The 18,833-nt window shown below is 37.6% G+C and overlaps 1 protein-coding gene across 2 annotated transcripts in view; it reads right to left on the bottom strand.

The window, feature by feature from the left end:
- Positions 1-18,833, bottom strand: part of NKAIN3 (sodium/potassium transporting ATPase interacting 3) — a 352,665-nt gene that overhangs the window by 168,363 nt on the left and 165,469 nt on the right. For both annotated transcript variants that reach the window (XM_010708976.3, XM_031552871.1), the window contains exon 2: positions 8,090-8,227. In XM_010708976.3, coding sequence (XP_010707278.1) covers positions 8,090-8,227 — 138 coding nt within the window. The remainder of the gene's footprint in view (positions 1-8,089; positions 8,228-18,833) is intronic.

Below are 18,833 nucleotides of genomic sequence, written 5' to 3'. Positions count from 1 at the left end.
TAATAAAACAGATTTATTCTTTATGGTTTTACATTATCCTACTGGTACCAATTAAATAAAAAATGCTGACTTTTGGAACAATGGTGAGTAACTCATGTTTTAGTTTAACAGATATTTCAGAATAGTATAATTATTTAAGTGGACCAAATTCTATAAACTATCATGAAGAAATACAATAAAAAAAAAACAATCAAACAGAAGATCTGTTGATCTGACATTTGGATCTTGATGGAAAATGAAAATGTTAAAGATTAGTCTGCTTTCTTAGTAGCCTTTAAGTAGAAGATAATATTTCAGCTGACTGTGCCCGATCCATTTGTTTTCCAGCCCTTATAGCTGTGAACATGATCCTACCATACACCCTTACCAGCTGGATATACCCAAATCTCTTCTAGGTTCTCCAACATTTTACCATAGTGCACCCACAGCATAAATGGGAAATTTATTTGTCTGCCTTAAATTATCTTTTACGTGTGAATTGTCAGCATAATTGACTGTCTCTGTTTCCTTATGGATAAGCTGTTTACCTATATATGACAGTAAAACTGTGCACAATTAACAATCCAAACAGCACAGCTCAGAAGCATTCATGTCTGACTAGCTAAGTGCATACTCAGTCACACTGGGGCTACAGTCACATAAAATCATAATGAGCAGTGGCACAGTCACTTAAAATTTATGTGCTTATAACCTTCGCAATTGAGAACTGCTGCTAAGTGGCTTTGCAAGTCTAATTAGCTGTAACCAGGTGAGGCTAATTTACTACTGTTTTCCTTCAATGTATTCAGAAATATTTAGCACCCTAATGTGCACTGTGCCAGATTCCATTTGCATTCCATAGGTGCTGTCAACTTGGCTTTGTTAGGCAGGTGTCAGTGATGTGCTTCTCATGATGGCATACACTGAAAAGTTCAACTGAAGAGGGCTGAAGTTTTCCACACCCTGATTATCCTTACATGAGTACGATGGTTTCTGAACACAGAACAGGTTAGCTGTGTAATTCAAGTTTTATGAGGTATTTAGGATGTTTGGGGATCTTTGTGGCATAAGAAGGAGATCATTAATTAACAAAATGAAAGTATCACTACTCTTTAGCTCACAGGGACAGGCAGGGTGGCAACTAAGGGTTGGGCTATTATAAAATAGATAGATCTTCTATGAGCTGTGAGCAGTATAAGATCTGTACTGTTCATGAGATCCACTTAGAAGAGGATATTCCATTTTATCCCATTTGCTGACTTTATAGCAACTCATCATAAGCTCTGGATTTGGTGTCCTAAGAACATCAGGTGCAGAACGCTCAAAATTAATGAATGCTTAACACAAACCCAGCTGCTGGGATCTCAGTTTTATTTCAGGCACAACTGTTCATATAAAGGAGATTTCTCAGCATTCAGGAGAATTCCATCTTCTTAAGAAATAATTTTTTTTCATCCATGAATGAAATTTATCATCACATTAACAATGGGAAACACACTCAATCTGCCAGGTTAAGACAAATCTGTTTAGGGTCTCTGGACCAGGCAGATAAAACCTACCTAAATGTGCTTTCCCAGGATAAACTATTCTGTTTTACTACTCTGTTCTACTTATCCAGTAGTTAGTGAAAGAAAAGTGCAAGGGCAAACCAGATGTGCACATTAAAACACAGACATTGTGCAAAGGAGAGTCTCCTCCAACATACTCAGAATGGCAGGAATTATAAATGTAGGCTCTGTTTTGCTGAAGAACATAATAATTACATATTCAATAACTAGTTCTGCATCATTTCTAAAGTAAGAAAGTTGTCCTTCATATTTGAAAACAGCTTTCTGATTGTGCAAGTAGCATAATTTCTCCTTATATAGCGCCATAGGTGCTTAAGTGAGACTGCACTAACAGACAAGTTTTAGGAAACAAAAGCAAGAAAACAAAATTAGGAACTGTCACAGTTCTGGTTATACATGCCACTTTAGTTATTCTTTGTGGCTGTGCAATAGAATGCAAACATTAATTAAATCATTAGGAATATATTTTTATTTTAATGGATCCTATCTTACTCAATCGCTGAATAACTTAGTACTCCATCTCTCTTTGTCACTCAGACCCTGCTCTGAAGACAGAATATTAATATCCTCATGAGGTTTTCTGAGATGCTCTTTACTGTAATGTGAGAACTGTACAAGCATTAACTAATTTATTTTATGTTATAAGGGAATGATACAGCTCTCAGAATGCCAGTGATGTTCTGATACATGCGGAGATTACACTCAAGTGTTCATACATTAAAGGCATCCAAGTTAAGATGTTTTGAGATCTGTTTATTTTCAGAACACTAGGGTTTATACAGCACTTCGTAAGCTCAGTGTTCAGCAGCCAGAGGCCTAGTATTCAGGATGTGTGTAAATCAGACCATTAGATCTCCAATCAAGAACCCAAAATGCAAGGGGAAAACAAAGCATGAGAGAAGTTTGATTTAAGAGACTTGGTTTGTGTAAAAAAAGGTTTTGCTGGTTGAAAGCAGAGATACAATTCAACTAGCCAGAGCAGCCTGCACAGCAAAAACCAGTCCTTTTATTTCTCCAGCCACATGCTTAATTCTTCCCACATCTTCACTACGCAAATGAAGTTTGTATTCTATAGCTGCTATCACCAGAAAAGCAAGGTGTCTGTCCTTCCTGCTGAAACTGAGCTGCCCCTATGATATCTTTATACACATTCAATGCAGTTCAAAACTTTTAGATCTGTTACGAAGGATTCTGCTTTGTGCCAGCAGAGAAGCTGGTGGCAGTGATGGTTTGTCATCCTCTGTGGGAAGGGCCGACAGGCCAGGGAGTGCCATGCAGGTGGTGAGACAGCTGCTGTCAGTGGAGGAGTGGTGAAGGACCTGAAACATCAGGTCTGTGATGGTCCACAGGACTCATTTCCCTTCCAGGGCATCTCATTCTGTTTCATGATCTGACCTGCCATTCAACCTCTCCCACTCCATGTTCTGAGCACTACCCTGATGGTCCTGCTGTGTCTGCACACACTTATCCCACTCATATCCAGGCATTCTTGCCCCAGTCCTTTGGTTAGTCCCACTCAGTTCATCGCTGGCTCATTTGATCTTCTCAGCTTCAAAACCCTCTTCATATCTGGCATGAAGAAAGAATTTTATCTTCCACACAGGATGAAGAAATGGGGAGAGCTGTGTTGTTGTTTTTGTGTGTGTGTTTACTTTATTTTTATTTATAGCCCACATCACGCATACCTAAAAATCATCTGGACACTATTGCCTAACAGATGCTTTCTGCTGACAAGGTCCCAGAACCTTGGTGGTAATTTCTGTTGATTTATCCCTCGGACACTATGCATGCTTTCTTGTTTTTTGTCCTTTTGCACTGTGGATTAGATATACTGTATGACATGAGGAAGCATTTGGGGGCCTGTAAGTTATGAGGAGAGAATATTCCCTAAACATTAAAGGTTCTATTTCTGTCTGTCCCAGGAGGTTCCTTTCAAATTCCCTTTCATAATGCCAGACTCTATAACAGTGGTACTTTTATACCTCTTCTAGCTCTGCAAGTCATTTAGTGAGAACTATTGGTGATAGGTGGATAGTTAGACTGAATGATCTTGTAGGTCTTTTCCAACCTTGGTGATTCTATGAATTTCATACTGAAAGTGTTGCAGAGATACCTTTCATCCACCAGTGAAACATAACTGCTTCGAGAGTTAAACATTTGGTGTTGGATGCACACAATGCCACAGAGAAAAAGAGAAAGATATGAAGGATGGCTTGTTAAATTGAAAGTTAAGAGAGAAGGGAAATTTGTAAGTCTGAACATTGCAAGTGTTGTGGGGTAATTTTAGTTCGGGTGTACAAACTATCTCAAGTGTGCATTTAATCTAAAATGCAGCACCTCCTCTGACATAGTTCACTAGGAGAAATGTATGGTGGACCATGGATGTGCAAAAGGAAAGGCAGCAGCTACTCAGTCATCAGATCTTTTTCCTGTAATAGCTGTCTGTGCCTCAGATGCACCAGGACTCACAGAGCCCTACTAAGTCATATTTGGGGAAGACGACAAGGAAAGGGGCACAAATCAACAGGGTGGAGCAGTAATAACTCAGGACTTACAGGAATAGTATTTAAGGAGCAATTTTGGATGCTTAAATATTTCACACATATTGTGATACTACACAGTATATATTTGAATACCGTGTAAAGCAGGTAAAACAGTCCCATATATAGTCCAGCTGTTCTTCTCATTTGAAGAAAACGCATTCTGGCCTTTCGGACGTACACATTGCCTATATATCATATCATTTAGTGGATTAAATCAAGGTGAATAAAGCAGAGATTTCCATTTCATATTTCCCCTATTTGAGTGTATTATTGTCATTTCTCACTGTTCATTAATATGTTAAGCTTTGGGCCAGGTATGTGCAATTTTAGCTATATGACTTATTGTTTGGAAGGCTTTTGAAGTTCCATATCAGAAGTAAAAAGAGGGGGAAAAAACAACTTTAACAAGTATCCTGTTAACATTTTTAATCAATTTTAACAGCCTGAAAATCTTGCTGGTGATAGCAAGTTCTATCAAGAAAGGAAAAGTATGCATAGGGAAAAGGATCACAGCAAAATGCTGGAGCTGAGTGACTGGTGTATTACACTGCAGTTAGAACTCAGATGTTTTTCCTTTTTTGCAAATGTTTTGTATGTTCTGAATGAGCTAATATGGGAATATTAAGAATTAGCTCAGCACTATTTTATCTCCTGGGAACTTTTCACTGACATAACTTAGCTACAAAATATCCAAATATTGAAAATAACACATCTGCTTAATGACAGGACAAATGGTTCACAACAATTCATCTAAATTAGAAAATAATAATAAAAAACCCTAGTAGTAATAATTATATTTAAACTAATTAGGACATTTGGAGATGGTGCTATTTTTTCCTCTCTTTGTGTTTCCCAAGCTTCTCTGAGAACTCCGAATTTTACACAACCAAGCGAAATTCCAGATTTATTTCAGAATCACCATCCTTATTGTCCTGTATGTGAAGTGCTGTAGAATAAGTCAAACACTACTTTTTCTACTTGGAATGCTTCAAGAGTCAGCCATTATGTTGCAGTTCTGCCCAAATTTTATATCATTCAAGCTAAGAAACAGAAGTAATTTCTTTATTCAGATTTTTACTTCAAAATACTTACACTGATGTAAAATAAATTTCTACAGCTTATGTAGTCATTAAATGCCAGTGTTAAACTAGCTAGCTTGGCTTTAGTGAGAGTGGGAGAGTTAGAAGCATCCAACTGCTTCTGTGTTTATTCAGCTTTTAGTGCAGTCCTCATGGAGACCAATGGCTCTGAATGCCTGCACCAACAACAGCCTGCTCAGTTGTGACTGCAGAGCTGTAGTCTGTCCCCAGAGCTCCTCAGCTTAATTCAAGGTCTCTACCAGAGTGTGACAGAATATCATAGGGATGGTTTACCCACACATGCGTCAAATCAATTTTCTGTAGTCAGTTTACAGAAGCAAACTGTTGTATTTGACATGATTCTTTCATTACTTCAATGTTTGGTGTTCTGCTGGCATTATATGCACTAGCAAAGCCGATTTTCAGGGAAGTCAAGGAAAAGACAACAGATACCAAAAATACTTTTCCTGAAGTATTTAGTTACTCTTCCAGTTAAAGTGGATTTAGCTTAATCTAAACCAGAAACATCAATAGTCAGAGTACATTAAAAAAACAAACAAACGAAAAAAAACATATTACTTTCAATATTTTTCTTTCCTCCAAACTCACAGAAGCAAATTCTCACTCTAGTGTGGAACATCAACCATGAACATACTCAGGGGCTTTGATGTGGCTGAAAGTGCAGATACGGTCTTGGAAGCCCATGAAGCTTCTCAGTGAATTTGGAGCACAGTTCACTTCTCAGCCTGGTAGGAATCTCTCTGCACACCATGCTTAACACATTCTGAAATTCAGGACTTCACTAAAGATTTGAATCAAGCAGACCTTGCATTTGAAGCCAGTGGTAAAGGCTTACCACTTACAGGTAGAATACAGCTTCACGGTATTTCAGAAACAGGAGGGAGCAATATGAGTCCTTCCATGGGAAAGATGCCTTCAGATTCCTTTTTGCTTCTGAGCTGGCACTTGTAGGGCTTTCTGCTGTCCGTACTGTGGATTCCCATTGTGTTGCTGCTGCTGGCAAAGTCCTGATGTAGTTGACTAAGCCCTAGAAAGCACACCTTCTAGAGAATCTGTTATTGGAAGATCCTCGGGCTATAGCTCAATGAGCAATTTAAGCTGGCATAAGACTATGTTGTTGCAAAAGAAATCAGTGCTCTTGTCCTCTTCCACTGGCTACTTGCTCCCATTTTTTCTCCTCCATCTCCTCCCTTCTTCTGGAGCTAGCCTTATTGTGAAACAAGGCAAAGAGCTGACCTGTGCTTAAATTAACAAATCACTGGTTTTCAGCTGGATCTGTGCTGGTTTGATAGTTTATCAAGTTTCTGAACACTTGTACTGGTGCAAAGTATAGATCAGTACAGGGACTGAAAGTAGCAACTGAGCAAGAAGAGGATTATGTATCATTATTATATATTAAATATTGTATGTAATATATAATATATTAATTAATATAAATTATATTGTGTAATATATATTATATTAATATACAATATATGATCAAATTGTATCTCTATATATTGTTAATATATTATATAATATATATATTATAATCATAGTATACAACATATAATATATGTCTATTATTATATAGCCTAAAACCTTCTATTTACATTGGAAAAGACTCAGAAGCAGTCAGCATCTAGTGTGCTTTATTCTGACAGCAAAAGCAGAACTTCCATGTCTGAAAAGCAGAGCCGAACCCAAAGGGCAAGAGATGTTATTGCACTTTACACACCAATTTCTTATGTAATTTTACAGATGCTTACCCTCACTTGCTTTCTTTGCCTTACAAATGAAATTGAGAACATGAAGCAGAAAGGTCATCAGTACTTGTATGTAAATGCACTGCTGCCCAGTTCTCCAATGGCAGGTATTAGATAACACTGCTACTAAATACATCAATCCATTTTCATCTTTTTATAGCCTGCTCGTGAAGCTCAGTGATTGTAAAGAACCTCAGCATACCTTGGGTGTACTTTTTGTTCACTTTTTTTTTAAGTACATGACATGACAAGAATTACAGGATTTCAGGCTTGACTAGAAGAAGAGATGAAGCTTTTTAAGTATTAGTTTAATGAGCCTTCTCTAGCAGACATTTATTTCACTCTTCTGTGAGGAAAAAAAACCCAACAACTTGAGCCTGTTAAAATCCATTACTGGAAACACAACTGAAATATTCCAGATACAGACACCATCAGCTAGAGATGTAATAATCATCCATTCAGGAGAAACTTATAGGGAAGTGAGAGGGATACTTCTGACGGCTGTTTCCTTCAAAGCTTTGAAAAGTATTTTTATTCCTGGTTATGTTGTGAACACAGGAAGATATCTATAAGGCTTCAAGTTACAAGCATCAGAGAAAATTCACAGCTATTTGGGGTGAAAGTGGTCAATACAGGGCTTGGTGAAGTTATATGCAAGTAAGAGAAGATTTCTTTGTAACCTATGGGTCACAGGACCAAAGAAATTTCTTTAATATTTGCTTCTGCCTATTTAAGAGGAAGGTGCATCTAAATATGACTAATATTTTTTTTTTCCAATGGCTGTTGCTTCTGATTGCAAAGTTGAAAACTTTTTTATTTATTTTCTTTATTTAATTTATCTAGAACTAAATTATAGATGTTCCCATACTTAGCCAGGTATCTACTTCTGTAAATAGACTTAGACTCTTAGACTAAGAGCTTGTATCACTGTCATATGTCTGCATATGTCTGCAGTGTTTTCTCTAGGTTATTCTTAGAGCTTCCAAAATTTCAGAAATGCCACTAGTCCTCAATTTTCAAAAAAAAAACATTGAGACATTCAAAGTTTCTACAGAAACAACATTTGGTGTTTTCGTGTCAAGAAAATTATGTTCTGTAATGGGACAAGATTTAAAACCAATTGCAAAAAATAAGAGATAATAAATGAGACTTACCACAACTATATATCGAGGCCTAAACTGGATGGTTCCAAATAAACCCAAAATGACTACTATTATTTGTAAGAAATTGCCAAGGATAGGAGCCCATTGGAAACCAAGGAAGTCGAAGATCTGTCTCTCTAATGCTGCCAGCTGTAAGAAAACACATAAAGAGAACATCTGCTTTTTAATTACGTGTGAGAGAGAACATTTTTCAGTTTTCATTTGTTATTTGTACCATGCTTAATCAAACTGAAGTACCGCAAAATTCTGGAGTCTGTATTTCCTGGATGCAGCCCATGTCAAGTGTTGTCAATATGCTGCTATCTGTCTGAAGATAGCTACTAGTCATTGTACAGATCTCCTAACACAAAAGCTCTCGAGAAAAATAAACATATACAACTTTAAGAAACTAGTTATAAAACTTCCATATAAAACTAACTCTACAAACCAATCACAGAGAAGTTTTATTTTCTCCTCATATGCTGGAAAATAGAAGGCTTAATAATATTCATTTAAATACAAAATTTGTTTTACATAGAGGCTCATAGAGTGGGCAAAGTTACGTGAACCTCACTATTGTTCCTGAATTGACATCATTCTCTCTTCTTCCCTACATCCTTGCTTTCTTGAATTTAGTCCCAACTAGACTTTACTGTAAATTCTTCAATCTCTTTCTTAAAGGAGAGAGATTTGGGCCAAAAAGGACCAGGATACAGGCTTTGAGAAAAAAAAAAGTGTATAGTAAATATGGAATAAGCTGCTCCAGAGTCAGATGATCTACCTGCATGCTGCCAAAAGCTGCTAAGCCGTTTTGGGCAACTGCCATTCAAAAAGATGCAGTGGCAGCCCATCAGCTCTCTTATTGTATTTCGGGAGAGGACTTTTAGGGGCATAAAAGTGGAAGAAGCTGAGAAGCATTAACCTTCACTCCTACATCAGTATATGGTTTTCAGGTATTTCTGCACTTCTGAAAACCTAGTAAAAAATAATAAATAAAAGCAGCAAAACAGAATTCACTTCTTGCTCAGCTCCTGCAACAATTTATGAACATCTCTGTAGTAATGTCAGCTTTATGATTCCTCTGCAAACCCATTCTCTACTCATTCTTGACAATCTGGCCTACTGCACTAAAGATACAAAAATCAGCTTTCCTGGCAGCACAATTACTGAAGTTTAAACTTGGTTCAATATTTTCTAATCATAGTAATACTTTTTCTGAGCAGCCAAACAGAACTCTACTGAGCAACAACTGACTTTCTGTGCTTGTCAGAATTTATTACGCATCTACTTGATTTTACTGATTTTACTACATTGTTACAAACCCAAAATTTTACTGAAATATCCACTTGTAATATTTATAACTGAAACAGGAGTAAGCATGGCCCTATGAATACCAATTAAAGTATTATCATACGTGGGCATCTGACATAAAACATTACAATTTTCACATAATAGCCATATTCAGTCCTCGCTTACAAGATGGGGCTGTGTGTACTTGAGAGCAGAATCGGTCCTTACAGTACAAAAATCATCCCATATGTAAGCCATGAAAAAGGTCTGTATGCTGAGGTTAATAAACATGATAAATGTTAACAATTAAAACAAACAAAGGTTGAACCATAAACCTGGTGTTTATCAATCAGTGAATTTATTCTGACTTTTATCAGCTAACCATCTGGCACAGCATACAGATACATGAAAAATTATCATGCAGCATGCAATATTTAAATGTTATCCTCTTGAATGAGTGTGATACTCATCTTTCTCGTGCTGCAGGTAAGAGAGAACAACAGAAGGAACACTGCTACATGGGAGGAAGCCGTTGGCTCACGTGGCATTAGCTATCTACCTTGCTACCAGAGCTACTACTCTGCCCTCTCTTCTGTTAACTCATTGACCTGTACCATATCAATCAAAATTTTTTTTATCCCTTAGGTATGGAAGAACACTACAGAAGTTAGTGGATGCATCCAGAAAATGACATATTTGCATGGACCTCTCAAATGGAATTTCAGTGCATAAAATCCTAATGGTGCATCTTTCACTTACATGGAAGTATGTGGGCTTCCTAACCAGAACACCAGAACACAACAGTAACCATGGTGTTACTCTTACCCTTGTCTTCCCCTTGTAGTAGTTTCAGGGGCATCGCAGTAAGGTCCTGTTTGGGACTTCACTACTGAAACCTCAGAATCACTTGCTCTTTCTAATGCAATTCAGATGTCCTCACTTTGACAATACCTTTGTCTGTAGCTTTTTTAAACCACAGGACATATCACAAGATACAATAGAAGGGTGCTTTAAATCTCATGTGAGATTACTATGGAGTTTCAAAAACTCTCAACCTCTTTGGCACGTGGTATTAGCAACAACACATCAAGATGTCTTATATCACAGAGGAATCTCACAGAAGACAAGACTTTCATAATCAGCACCAAATAATGTTATATTCCCACCACTGCAAGGGGAGATCTTTTAGGATTAGGGAAGCACACAATTCATTCACTGATCACCATTTTTCAGAGATAATACATCTTGCTCCTGGAGTACTGACATTGAGAAGAGGATGGGGATGCCAGATCAGACTCAAACCTGCTCATCAACCAATCTTGGCTGACATTGATTGAAACTGTCATGTAGCAAAGTCTACATTTTCACCCAGACTAATAAGTGGATCGTGCCCTGTAATGCTCTCAAAATAGAAAGCAGCTAGCTTAGGACTGTCTCCTTGCATACAGAGACCTTGTCTCTGAAACAGGGCAGCTGTGTGCAAACTATACATATCTACCTACCCAAAAGAGTTTGTTGGCCATGGGTGCACTGTTTGGTGAGACTGCTAGACAAAACAAGCTTAGTAAGCATGAAAGAGAACTCAGTTTGCTAGGATCCACAATGGCATGCCACTGTCTGGCTTCTTCCTCAGGCACAGGTGAAATTGCTGTTATAGTGAGCATATGGCTCAGCCAGAGTGGAGACTGAGAAAAGTCATTACTCACAGACAGCACGCTGCAAGAGATGGATGCTGTGCTCTCTTAGACATTTTATGTGGTGCTAAAACATGTAGAGCAGTGTGAAAGACAAAAGCCTGCAGCACAGATAGAAATAAAGTTATTTAATATGTGTCCCTTAATGCAGTCCTTGGGAGCAATCTTTCAGAGGCTAGTTGATCAGTGCCTTAAATGCCTGAAAGACATAGTACAGCAATGGCAACAAACACAGCCACCATGTTTTGCCAACAGATCTGTATTTACAGGCTTGCTACTCAGCTCATGCCTAAACTGGATCAGAAACACAGTTTGCCTTCAGGTGTACCTCCACAGTATCTGCCAAGCGAGCTCTGAGCTAAACCTGGCAGAACTGGGCTCCCTCAACACAGGGTAGTGGCCAGAAGCATCTCCCAAATGGAGAAGTACAAATGTGTCTATGCATCATAGGTATACACACGCATACAAAAAACAATTAGCCTTTTTGTTGACTACTGTGATAAAGGCATTCACCACAAACAGAGAAATAAGTTTTAGTTTACTTTTCTGACATCTACCAAGATATTCATCCATTCCTTCCCTCCTACCATCTAGGATACCAAAAGGAAGAGTTTCTTTCTGAAGCTGTGTTACCACCAAAAAAAGAAAAAAGGAAAAAAAATAAAATAAAAATAGCATTTTCTAACTTAAAAGGAGAGCAGAAGCAGAAGTGCAGCCAACTACTTAGAGCACTTATCTGGCACTGGGAGAGTTGCTTGTATTTCTTGCCTGCAGGGCTCTTTATTTTTATATACAATGACAGCAAGTAAAACAGGAGTCCTGGGAGTAGAATGCCAAGTATACAGCAACAGTCCTTCCCCACTAACATGCGCCCTTGCCATTGGGCTGTGCAGTAAGTCTTGCCTGTGCAGCTAGGTCACAATTACCTTCTTCTTGTTGTTGACATGGGGTAATTTTTCTCATCCTGACAAACCACAGAATATATTAGCAGGGAAAAAAATCTAAAGAAAAGATGGAGATAGAGGTATGTACATCATGCTAAAATTACCACTCTATTCTAAATTACAAAAATCTTCTTAGATTCAGTACGGATAGAAGTTAAAAAATAATACTAATAATTCAGGACTATGGCAGAGGAAATACATTTTGTTTTGGTTTCTTTCTACTACTAAATAGAGATATAATATATGTGCTGCTGTTCTTATTAGTACTGTTTCACCCCAAACAATTCCCAAGCAGAGGTGAAGAGCACAGACTTTTTTAGCTCTGTGAAAATGACAACAAACAGATCTTATCTTGGTATACGATTTAGGTAATTTACTACACAAAAATCAACCGTATAGAGGGTGGGGAACAGGTGCACAATTTCAAACTATTTTTGCACAGATAAGAGAAGTCAGTACTCTGCATGAGTCCAGAATTTCAGCAGCAACAAGTGACTGCCAGACCTTGTGACAGTCAGAAAGGAGCTGACACTGTGACAAAGATGTTTCCAAGTAAGAACATGGAGCTTTGGGCATGTGATTACTTTGAAATGTTTTACCAAAACAATTTTGCTAACAAAGGCGCTCTGTTTCTGAAAGAGAAACTTTCTCAACAAAAGTTCTGTTTTCATCACCATTTTCAGGTTTTTCTGAAAGAGAAAAGAAACAGATAAACCTTGGGTCTGTTTAGCCTTGAGAAAAGATAACTGAGAGGGGACCTGATCCAGGTTTATAAATATCTGAGGTGTGGCGGCCATAGTGGTGAGGCCAGTCTCTTTTCAGTGGTACGTGGAGACAGGACGAGGGGAAACGGACATAAGCTGCAGCACAGGAAGTTTTGCACGAATGTGCGTAAGAACTTCTTCACGGTGAGGGTGACGGAGCACTGGAACAGGCTGCCCAGGGAGGTTGTGGAGTCTCCTTCTCTGGAGATATTCAAGTCTCGCCTGGACGCCTACCTGTGCGACCTGGTGCAGGGAACCTGCTCTGGCAGGGGGGTTGGTCTCGGTGATCTCTAGAGTCTCTTCCAACCCCTACAATTCTGTGATTCTGTGATTCTGTGAAGGTAAGACAGAGGTTTCCATAATAACTTGGCTCAACTTCTCCCATGGAACATAGCTAAAAACTTAGCAAGGCAGAGGAGCTGGAAGTTGAGAAAATGGGTATGCTCGATGTGGGGGTTTTCTGGTTACCAGAAAGAGATAAAGAGATCATATCACTTTTTAAACAGGTACAGGATCTCAAGACAACAAAGTTCAGGAGTTTCCATTAGAAACTGTAATGATTAACAATAAAAGTGGAAAGAAACTCCAGACCTTTCCCGCAAACAAAAGAGGGTTTCAGTATTAGTAAATTAAAAACAGTTTTAAATGAAACATATTCTTTTGTATGAAAAAATGTTCATGAGAACTTTTAAAAATCCAAAGTTGATAGGAAATAACATCTTCTTATCATAACAACAGGAAAAGCAAATGTAATATTTCATACTACTGCTGCCAGGGAAGTGCTTTAGCCAGCATCAGCACTGACAATCTTGTGATGTGAAGTGCACAACTCAGGAGACCAACACTAGCAGTAAAATGCTCCAGTGGGACTCTGCCAGATTACTTAATGAAGGTGTGATGCATGTTTCCTGTTCTTTTACCTCTTTCTTTTGCTATGTCTATTAAACATTCCCTCTTTCTTTAATAAAAGGAGAATGTAATAAACTACTAGATTGGGCTGTATTAAAGACTTCTAGGCTGAGCTTTTTCTGGCCATGTCCAAGCCCTTTAGTGTTAAGACCAGGAAAAGGTCAAGTGAGTTAATCTTTTAGAACTTCTCTGCCTGGGAAACACACTTAGGACACCTTCAACAGACAAAATATGACAGCTGTAGCCTCAGTGCTCCTCCGGTGAAATAGAAACAAGCATGAGACAGCAATCAGCAATACTGCATAACATCTACAGAAAGGAATCACCAAGGTATTCATGTTAAAATTTTTGAGATCATGCTCCAACAAATGCCCCCTGTGGAGTAAAACCCTCTTCTAAATACTCAGGTCCTATTATACCTCAAAGTTTATATCAGCAGCTGTCTGAATGATGAGTTACAAAGTCAACTTTTCAAAATGAGTGTAAAAACTCAATTTTCTCTTCTGTCAGAAAGCTCATGGATAACACTTTTATATTTTAATAGAAAAGCTTTTGTATAAAAGACATATTAGTTTGAGATGAATAAATGGATACATCCATACAAATAGATACCTAATGGAAAGAGTAAATGGATCGAGAAAAACATGTTCAATATATAACAGATAATTTTAGACAAGAAAAGTCTAAAAATGGTTTAATATAAATACAGAAGTATCAAATGGCTTCATGTAAAAGTAAAGGATTAACGATATAAAGAAATATCTGCAAACCTGATACCCTATAAATTGCTGAGTTTACAAAATTGAGAAAGCTTAATAAACTCTGCTTTTGAAGTTAAAAATCTGCTTCAGTATGTCATGTAAAACAATCGCTAGAAATACTAACCAGAAAATTATCAATTCCATACCCAAAATGCTTGAATTCAAGAAATGTAACAGTAATCATAAAATAAATCACAGAGACATAACTGTATTTTCAAAAACTTTTCCAAAATAATTTAAAAAAACAACAAACAATTCTAAGAATTAGGACAAATGCCCACACAGATTAATACGACTTCCACTTTTCAAAAATCAGCAGCATACAAAATGGTAAATCCAAAAAACATAGTCCAGATCATTTGTATTCTAAGTTCAAGTCAGGAATTATCTAAGCCATTTGAATTATGCATGTAAGACTCAGTGCTGGCTGATGCTGCTAATAATTATCACAAGAGAAGTGCCAGGGCACAGCTTGTCATACATACTAACTGCTGGTTTTAAGGATAAAGATGTTTTTTTCCAAAACTCTTTGCTTCATCTTATCACTATAAATTTAATCTGTGGCTTTAGAAAGAAAGACTTTCCAGGCCCCGAGTAATCTCTGAGGACTGTTGCTCCTTTAACAATTACCACTGTTTTCCAAGGCAGTGTACTGAATAACAGATACAGAATGACTGAATTTGGATAGGCCCTCTGGGTCCATCTGGCTCAACTCCCACAGGGGAACCAGGGCAGGGTGCCCAGGCCCATGTCCAGGCGATTTTTGAAGGCCTCCAAGGAAGAAACTCCACAGCCTGCGGGCAGCCCGTGCCACACTCCCTCTTGCACAGCACAGAAGCGCTGCCTGGTGTTCAGAGGGACATTCCTGTATGCCAGTTCAGTTTGGGAGATTAACTCTTAAAAACTGAACTGATTCCCAGACCTCCTCCATTAAGCTCTATGTGCAGCATGAGCACAACAAAGAGGACGATGTTGAGGCAGGAGTGGAGAGAAGCTCCGCTGGGAGCTGCTTACAAGACCTTAAAGACTAGATATTCATCTGGAATACCAAAGACCTCGGATTAAGTTCATTTTTGGTGCCAGCTAGATTTGTCCTAAACCAAGCACTCTTGAGAGTCTTTCTTTTTTTTTCCTTGACAGATGTTCCACCAGGAAAACATTTTGTAAAACCTTAGGGCAAACACATAATGTCCACAATGTATTTCTATAATAATTTGGATAATAAATACTTCCTAATTTAAGTGGAATAAATCGAGGAAGATGCTACCAAGTGTGTCTGGATAAAACCCCAGTGCTGGAGAGTAGAACTACCAGCTAATAAAATGCAGAATTTCTAACAGAGAACTAACAAAAGTCAGGTGAAAAAAGTAAAAATTGTGTCAAAGACTGAAGGTAAAGCATAAAATGCTTTCATAAAGACCTTATACTCTCGCTTAGAATTTTACTGACATGCTTGACTTCAGTAAGAAGGAACATAAGATTTAACATGAGAGAAATGTCAGGTTTGTAACAAAGGGCAGGAGGTTTAAATTTGAAGTAGAAGGGTGGTGTCTGAAGTACACTGTTTAGGAAGTTACTGTCCCTCAGCTAAATGTTATGGCCTCCTTATTGTTGACTTAACACCTTTGAACGGAGGCGTCATTACCAAAGATGAGTATAGCATGTGATGTAATGAAACATTAAAATTTTTCTTAAATCACCTCTTTATGTTTTTAGTAACAAGTTAAAGCAACTATCTGACCACAGAGGAGTTTCCCATTAGATTTTTAATGATCTCAGTTCACCTGTTTAGGTGAAATTCTAGCTTAGAGGCAATTTTAAGGTGGTAATCTCTCAGTAAATACATATATAAGATTACATGTCATGAAGTTTATTGGATTTCAAGGAAGGTTCTGAGCAAATCACTGATGTTTATAGTAAGTTGATTTTCATGAAGCAAAAGAGAAACTGCCAGCTTTCTGACAAGTAGTCAAAGGAAAAACAAGTCTGATGATCTAATATCAAAAATAGCTTTGCAGTGTTGGTCAGATAGCTAATTGGCTGTCACTTGGGTAGCTGTAAGAGTTGATAAAATATAATGCAAAAGAAATATATGGCATTGCTGCTGAAGGAGCTTAGTAAAAGAGAAGTAGTAAAGGTTAGTGAAGTCCAAAGCAAAGAAACAATAAAAAAAAAAAAGGGACAAGTATGAGATAAGTCCTCATTTTGCCTTTCAAAAGTGAAAATTATTCATCACCTGTTCTACTCTTACAGATCATACAGAAAATTTTCAGAACTAGGTAATGGCCTTTCCACCATTCTTGTCAGTGTTTTAGTGAAGAGGAGGATGACAATGATAGCACATAGTGTAACAAGAAAAAAAATAAAAAATCGTATTTGGGTAAAATAATTCAAAATATTTCTGCAGAAAAAAAAGGAGTGTCAGTCATCAGCACTCCACTGGTGATTCTTTCAAAACTGCCTAAGGAAAAAGACAGGTAAATAGTGAGCAGGATATGTTTACTTATTTTTGAAAGCCAACATACTGTACTGTCTCAGAACCAGCCACTGCAAAATGACTAGCAAACTATCAATCTCCTCTGAGAATTCAGTCTATGGCATAAAAAGGAGTAATAGTAAATGGCATGTCTTAGAAATCTGTAACAGTGTATTTAAGATACTGAAAGGGTTCTTTTCCTTACCTCATTTTTGCCACATCTTAACAAATGTTATTATTACTTTTTAATAACAGCTTAACATTATCAGTCAGGCATATAACCGAAGGTATTTCCTAAAGGAAAAAATCACCAAATTCCAGTCAAGCTTCTAGTTTTGGCTCAGAAAAAACCTCAGCAGGACCTAGCTCAGAAAGACAACAATAAATCATTGAAAAGCCTCATCAAAGTAAGAAAAAGTAGTCTGCCATTATGTCTTCTGCAGGGTAATCTGACTGAAGTGATAGAAAAGCTACTATCAAGTAGTCCCACTTCTCAGAGCACAATAGGTGCCAGTATGATTTACTCGAGGCTGACAGCTGCATTTAAACCAAACAGACATTTAAAAAATGCAGTTATAGTCAATGAGTAGTCAAGATAGGGAAGAAGCCAACCATTGTTGTAAAACCCTGTAGTGCTAGCTCTTTACAGAACAGTGATCTAAGATTGAATTTCAACCCTCCAATGAAGCCATAACTGATCCCGAAACACCAGAGTCAAGCTCCTTGGCTGAATGACCTATACAGTCTTACTAAAAGCTGGAATGAATGTGCTTATGATGGCATTTAAGACTCTCTCGGTTGTTTCATTTAAATGCCAGCACATATATAGCAAAAGACAGTATAAGAGATAGTTACAGGTTAAAGATCCGCTCAGATTTCTATCATCTTGTGAACAATGAAGCTTAAATCAAAAGATACCGGAAAAAGGAATACAGTGAATTAAAATATGCTTTCTTATTAATGATGTCAAGCTACATAAGCAAAAACTTTAATCCAAAATAATGCATTTATTTATCATTTCAAATCCTTAAATCTAACTTATCATAATTGTAGTGGCTTGAAGTTTTGTTTGTTTTTTTCATTTGTTCATTTAATTGCACATTCAAACCAGTCCAATAAATCTGTATATATTTGCAGGCTTTCTCACTTGCTGCTTATGAAATTGTTAATTAAAACAGTTACTAATAAAACAACAGCAAGAAAATATATTTATTGTTACTTTGAATTTTTGGCAAGTTTAGTGAAACATGGTTTCCCACAGGATGGTGGATTTTCTGTTAGGCTTCAGATTTGCGGTTCTAAAGATAAAGGATATCCTAAAACACCAACTCTCTGCAGATAAACGTGAATCAAACCAGGCAGAAAAGTAGTAAAAGCCACGTGCTGTCTATTACTCCTAACTTGAGTAGAACATATCCCAACAGTCAGGAGAAGTTCACATATCTGCCCCCAAAAAACTTTTCCTTTCCTTCTCCATAAATTTTCTCTTTAGTGCCTCTCTTGACTCTCAGCAATACAGAAAGAGAAGAAACAAATAAGCTGCTTGGAATCCTCAGATGCACATGGGAAAAGCGAGCAATTTTATAAAGGCTCGGAACTCAAAGGATGTGTCTAAAGATTTTGGTGTCTGCATTGCAGTTTGCTACCAAATGCCAGATTCCAGCATACTAGGAAAGGATTGTGGATCCTTTGATTTCTTCACTGCTTGTGAGTTTGATGATAAAATCACCTGATACTTGACTGCTTCTCATTGCCAGGAAAATAGAGAATTTTCCTGTCCACAGCATAGCAACAACACCCTCAACCTCATTTGGCCAAGAAGGATTGTGATAAGGACAGAACGTACCCACTGTTTCCACATGCTGAAACAGCTGCTGCATTTATTTTATTTTGTTGTTGTTTTTGTTTAATGATAGGA

Source organism: Meleagris gallopavo, chromosome 3 (genome assembly GCF_000146605.3).
Source record: "Meleagris gallopavo isolate NT-WF06-2002-E0010 breed Aviagen turkey brand Nicholas breeding stock chromosome 3, Turkey_5.1, whole genome shotgun sequence".
Lineage (NCBI taxonomy): Eukaryota > Metazoa > Chordata > Aves > Galliformes > Phasianidae > Meleagris > Meleagris gallopavo.
This window is presented reverse-complemented; position numbering and strand designations above follow the sequence as displayed.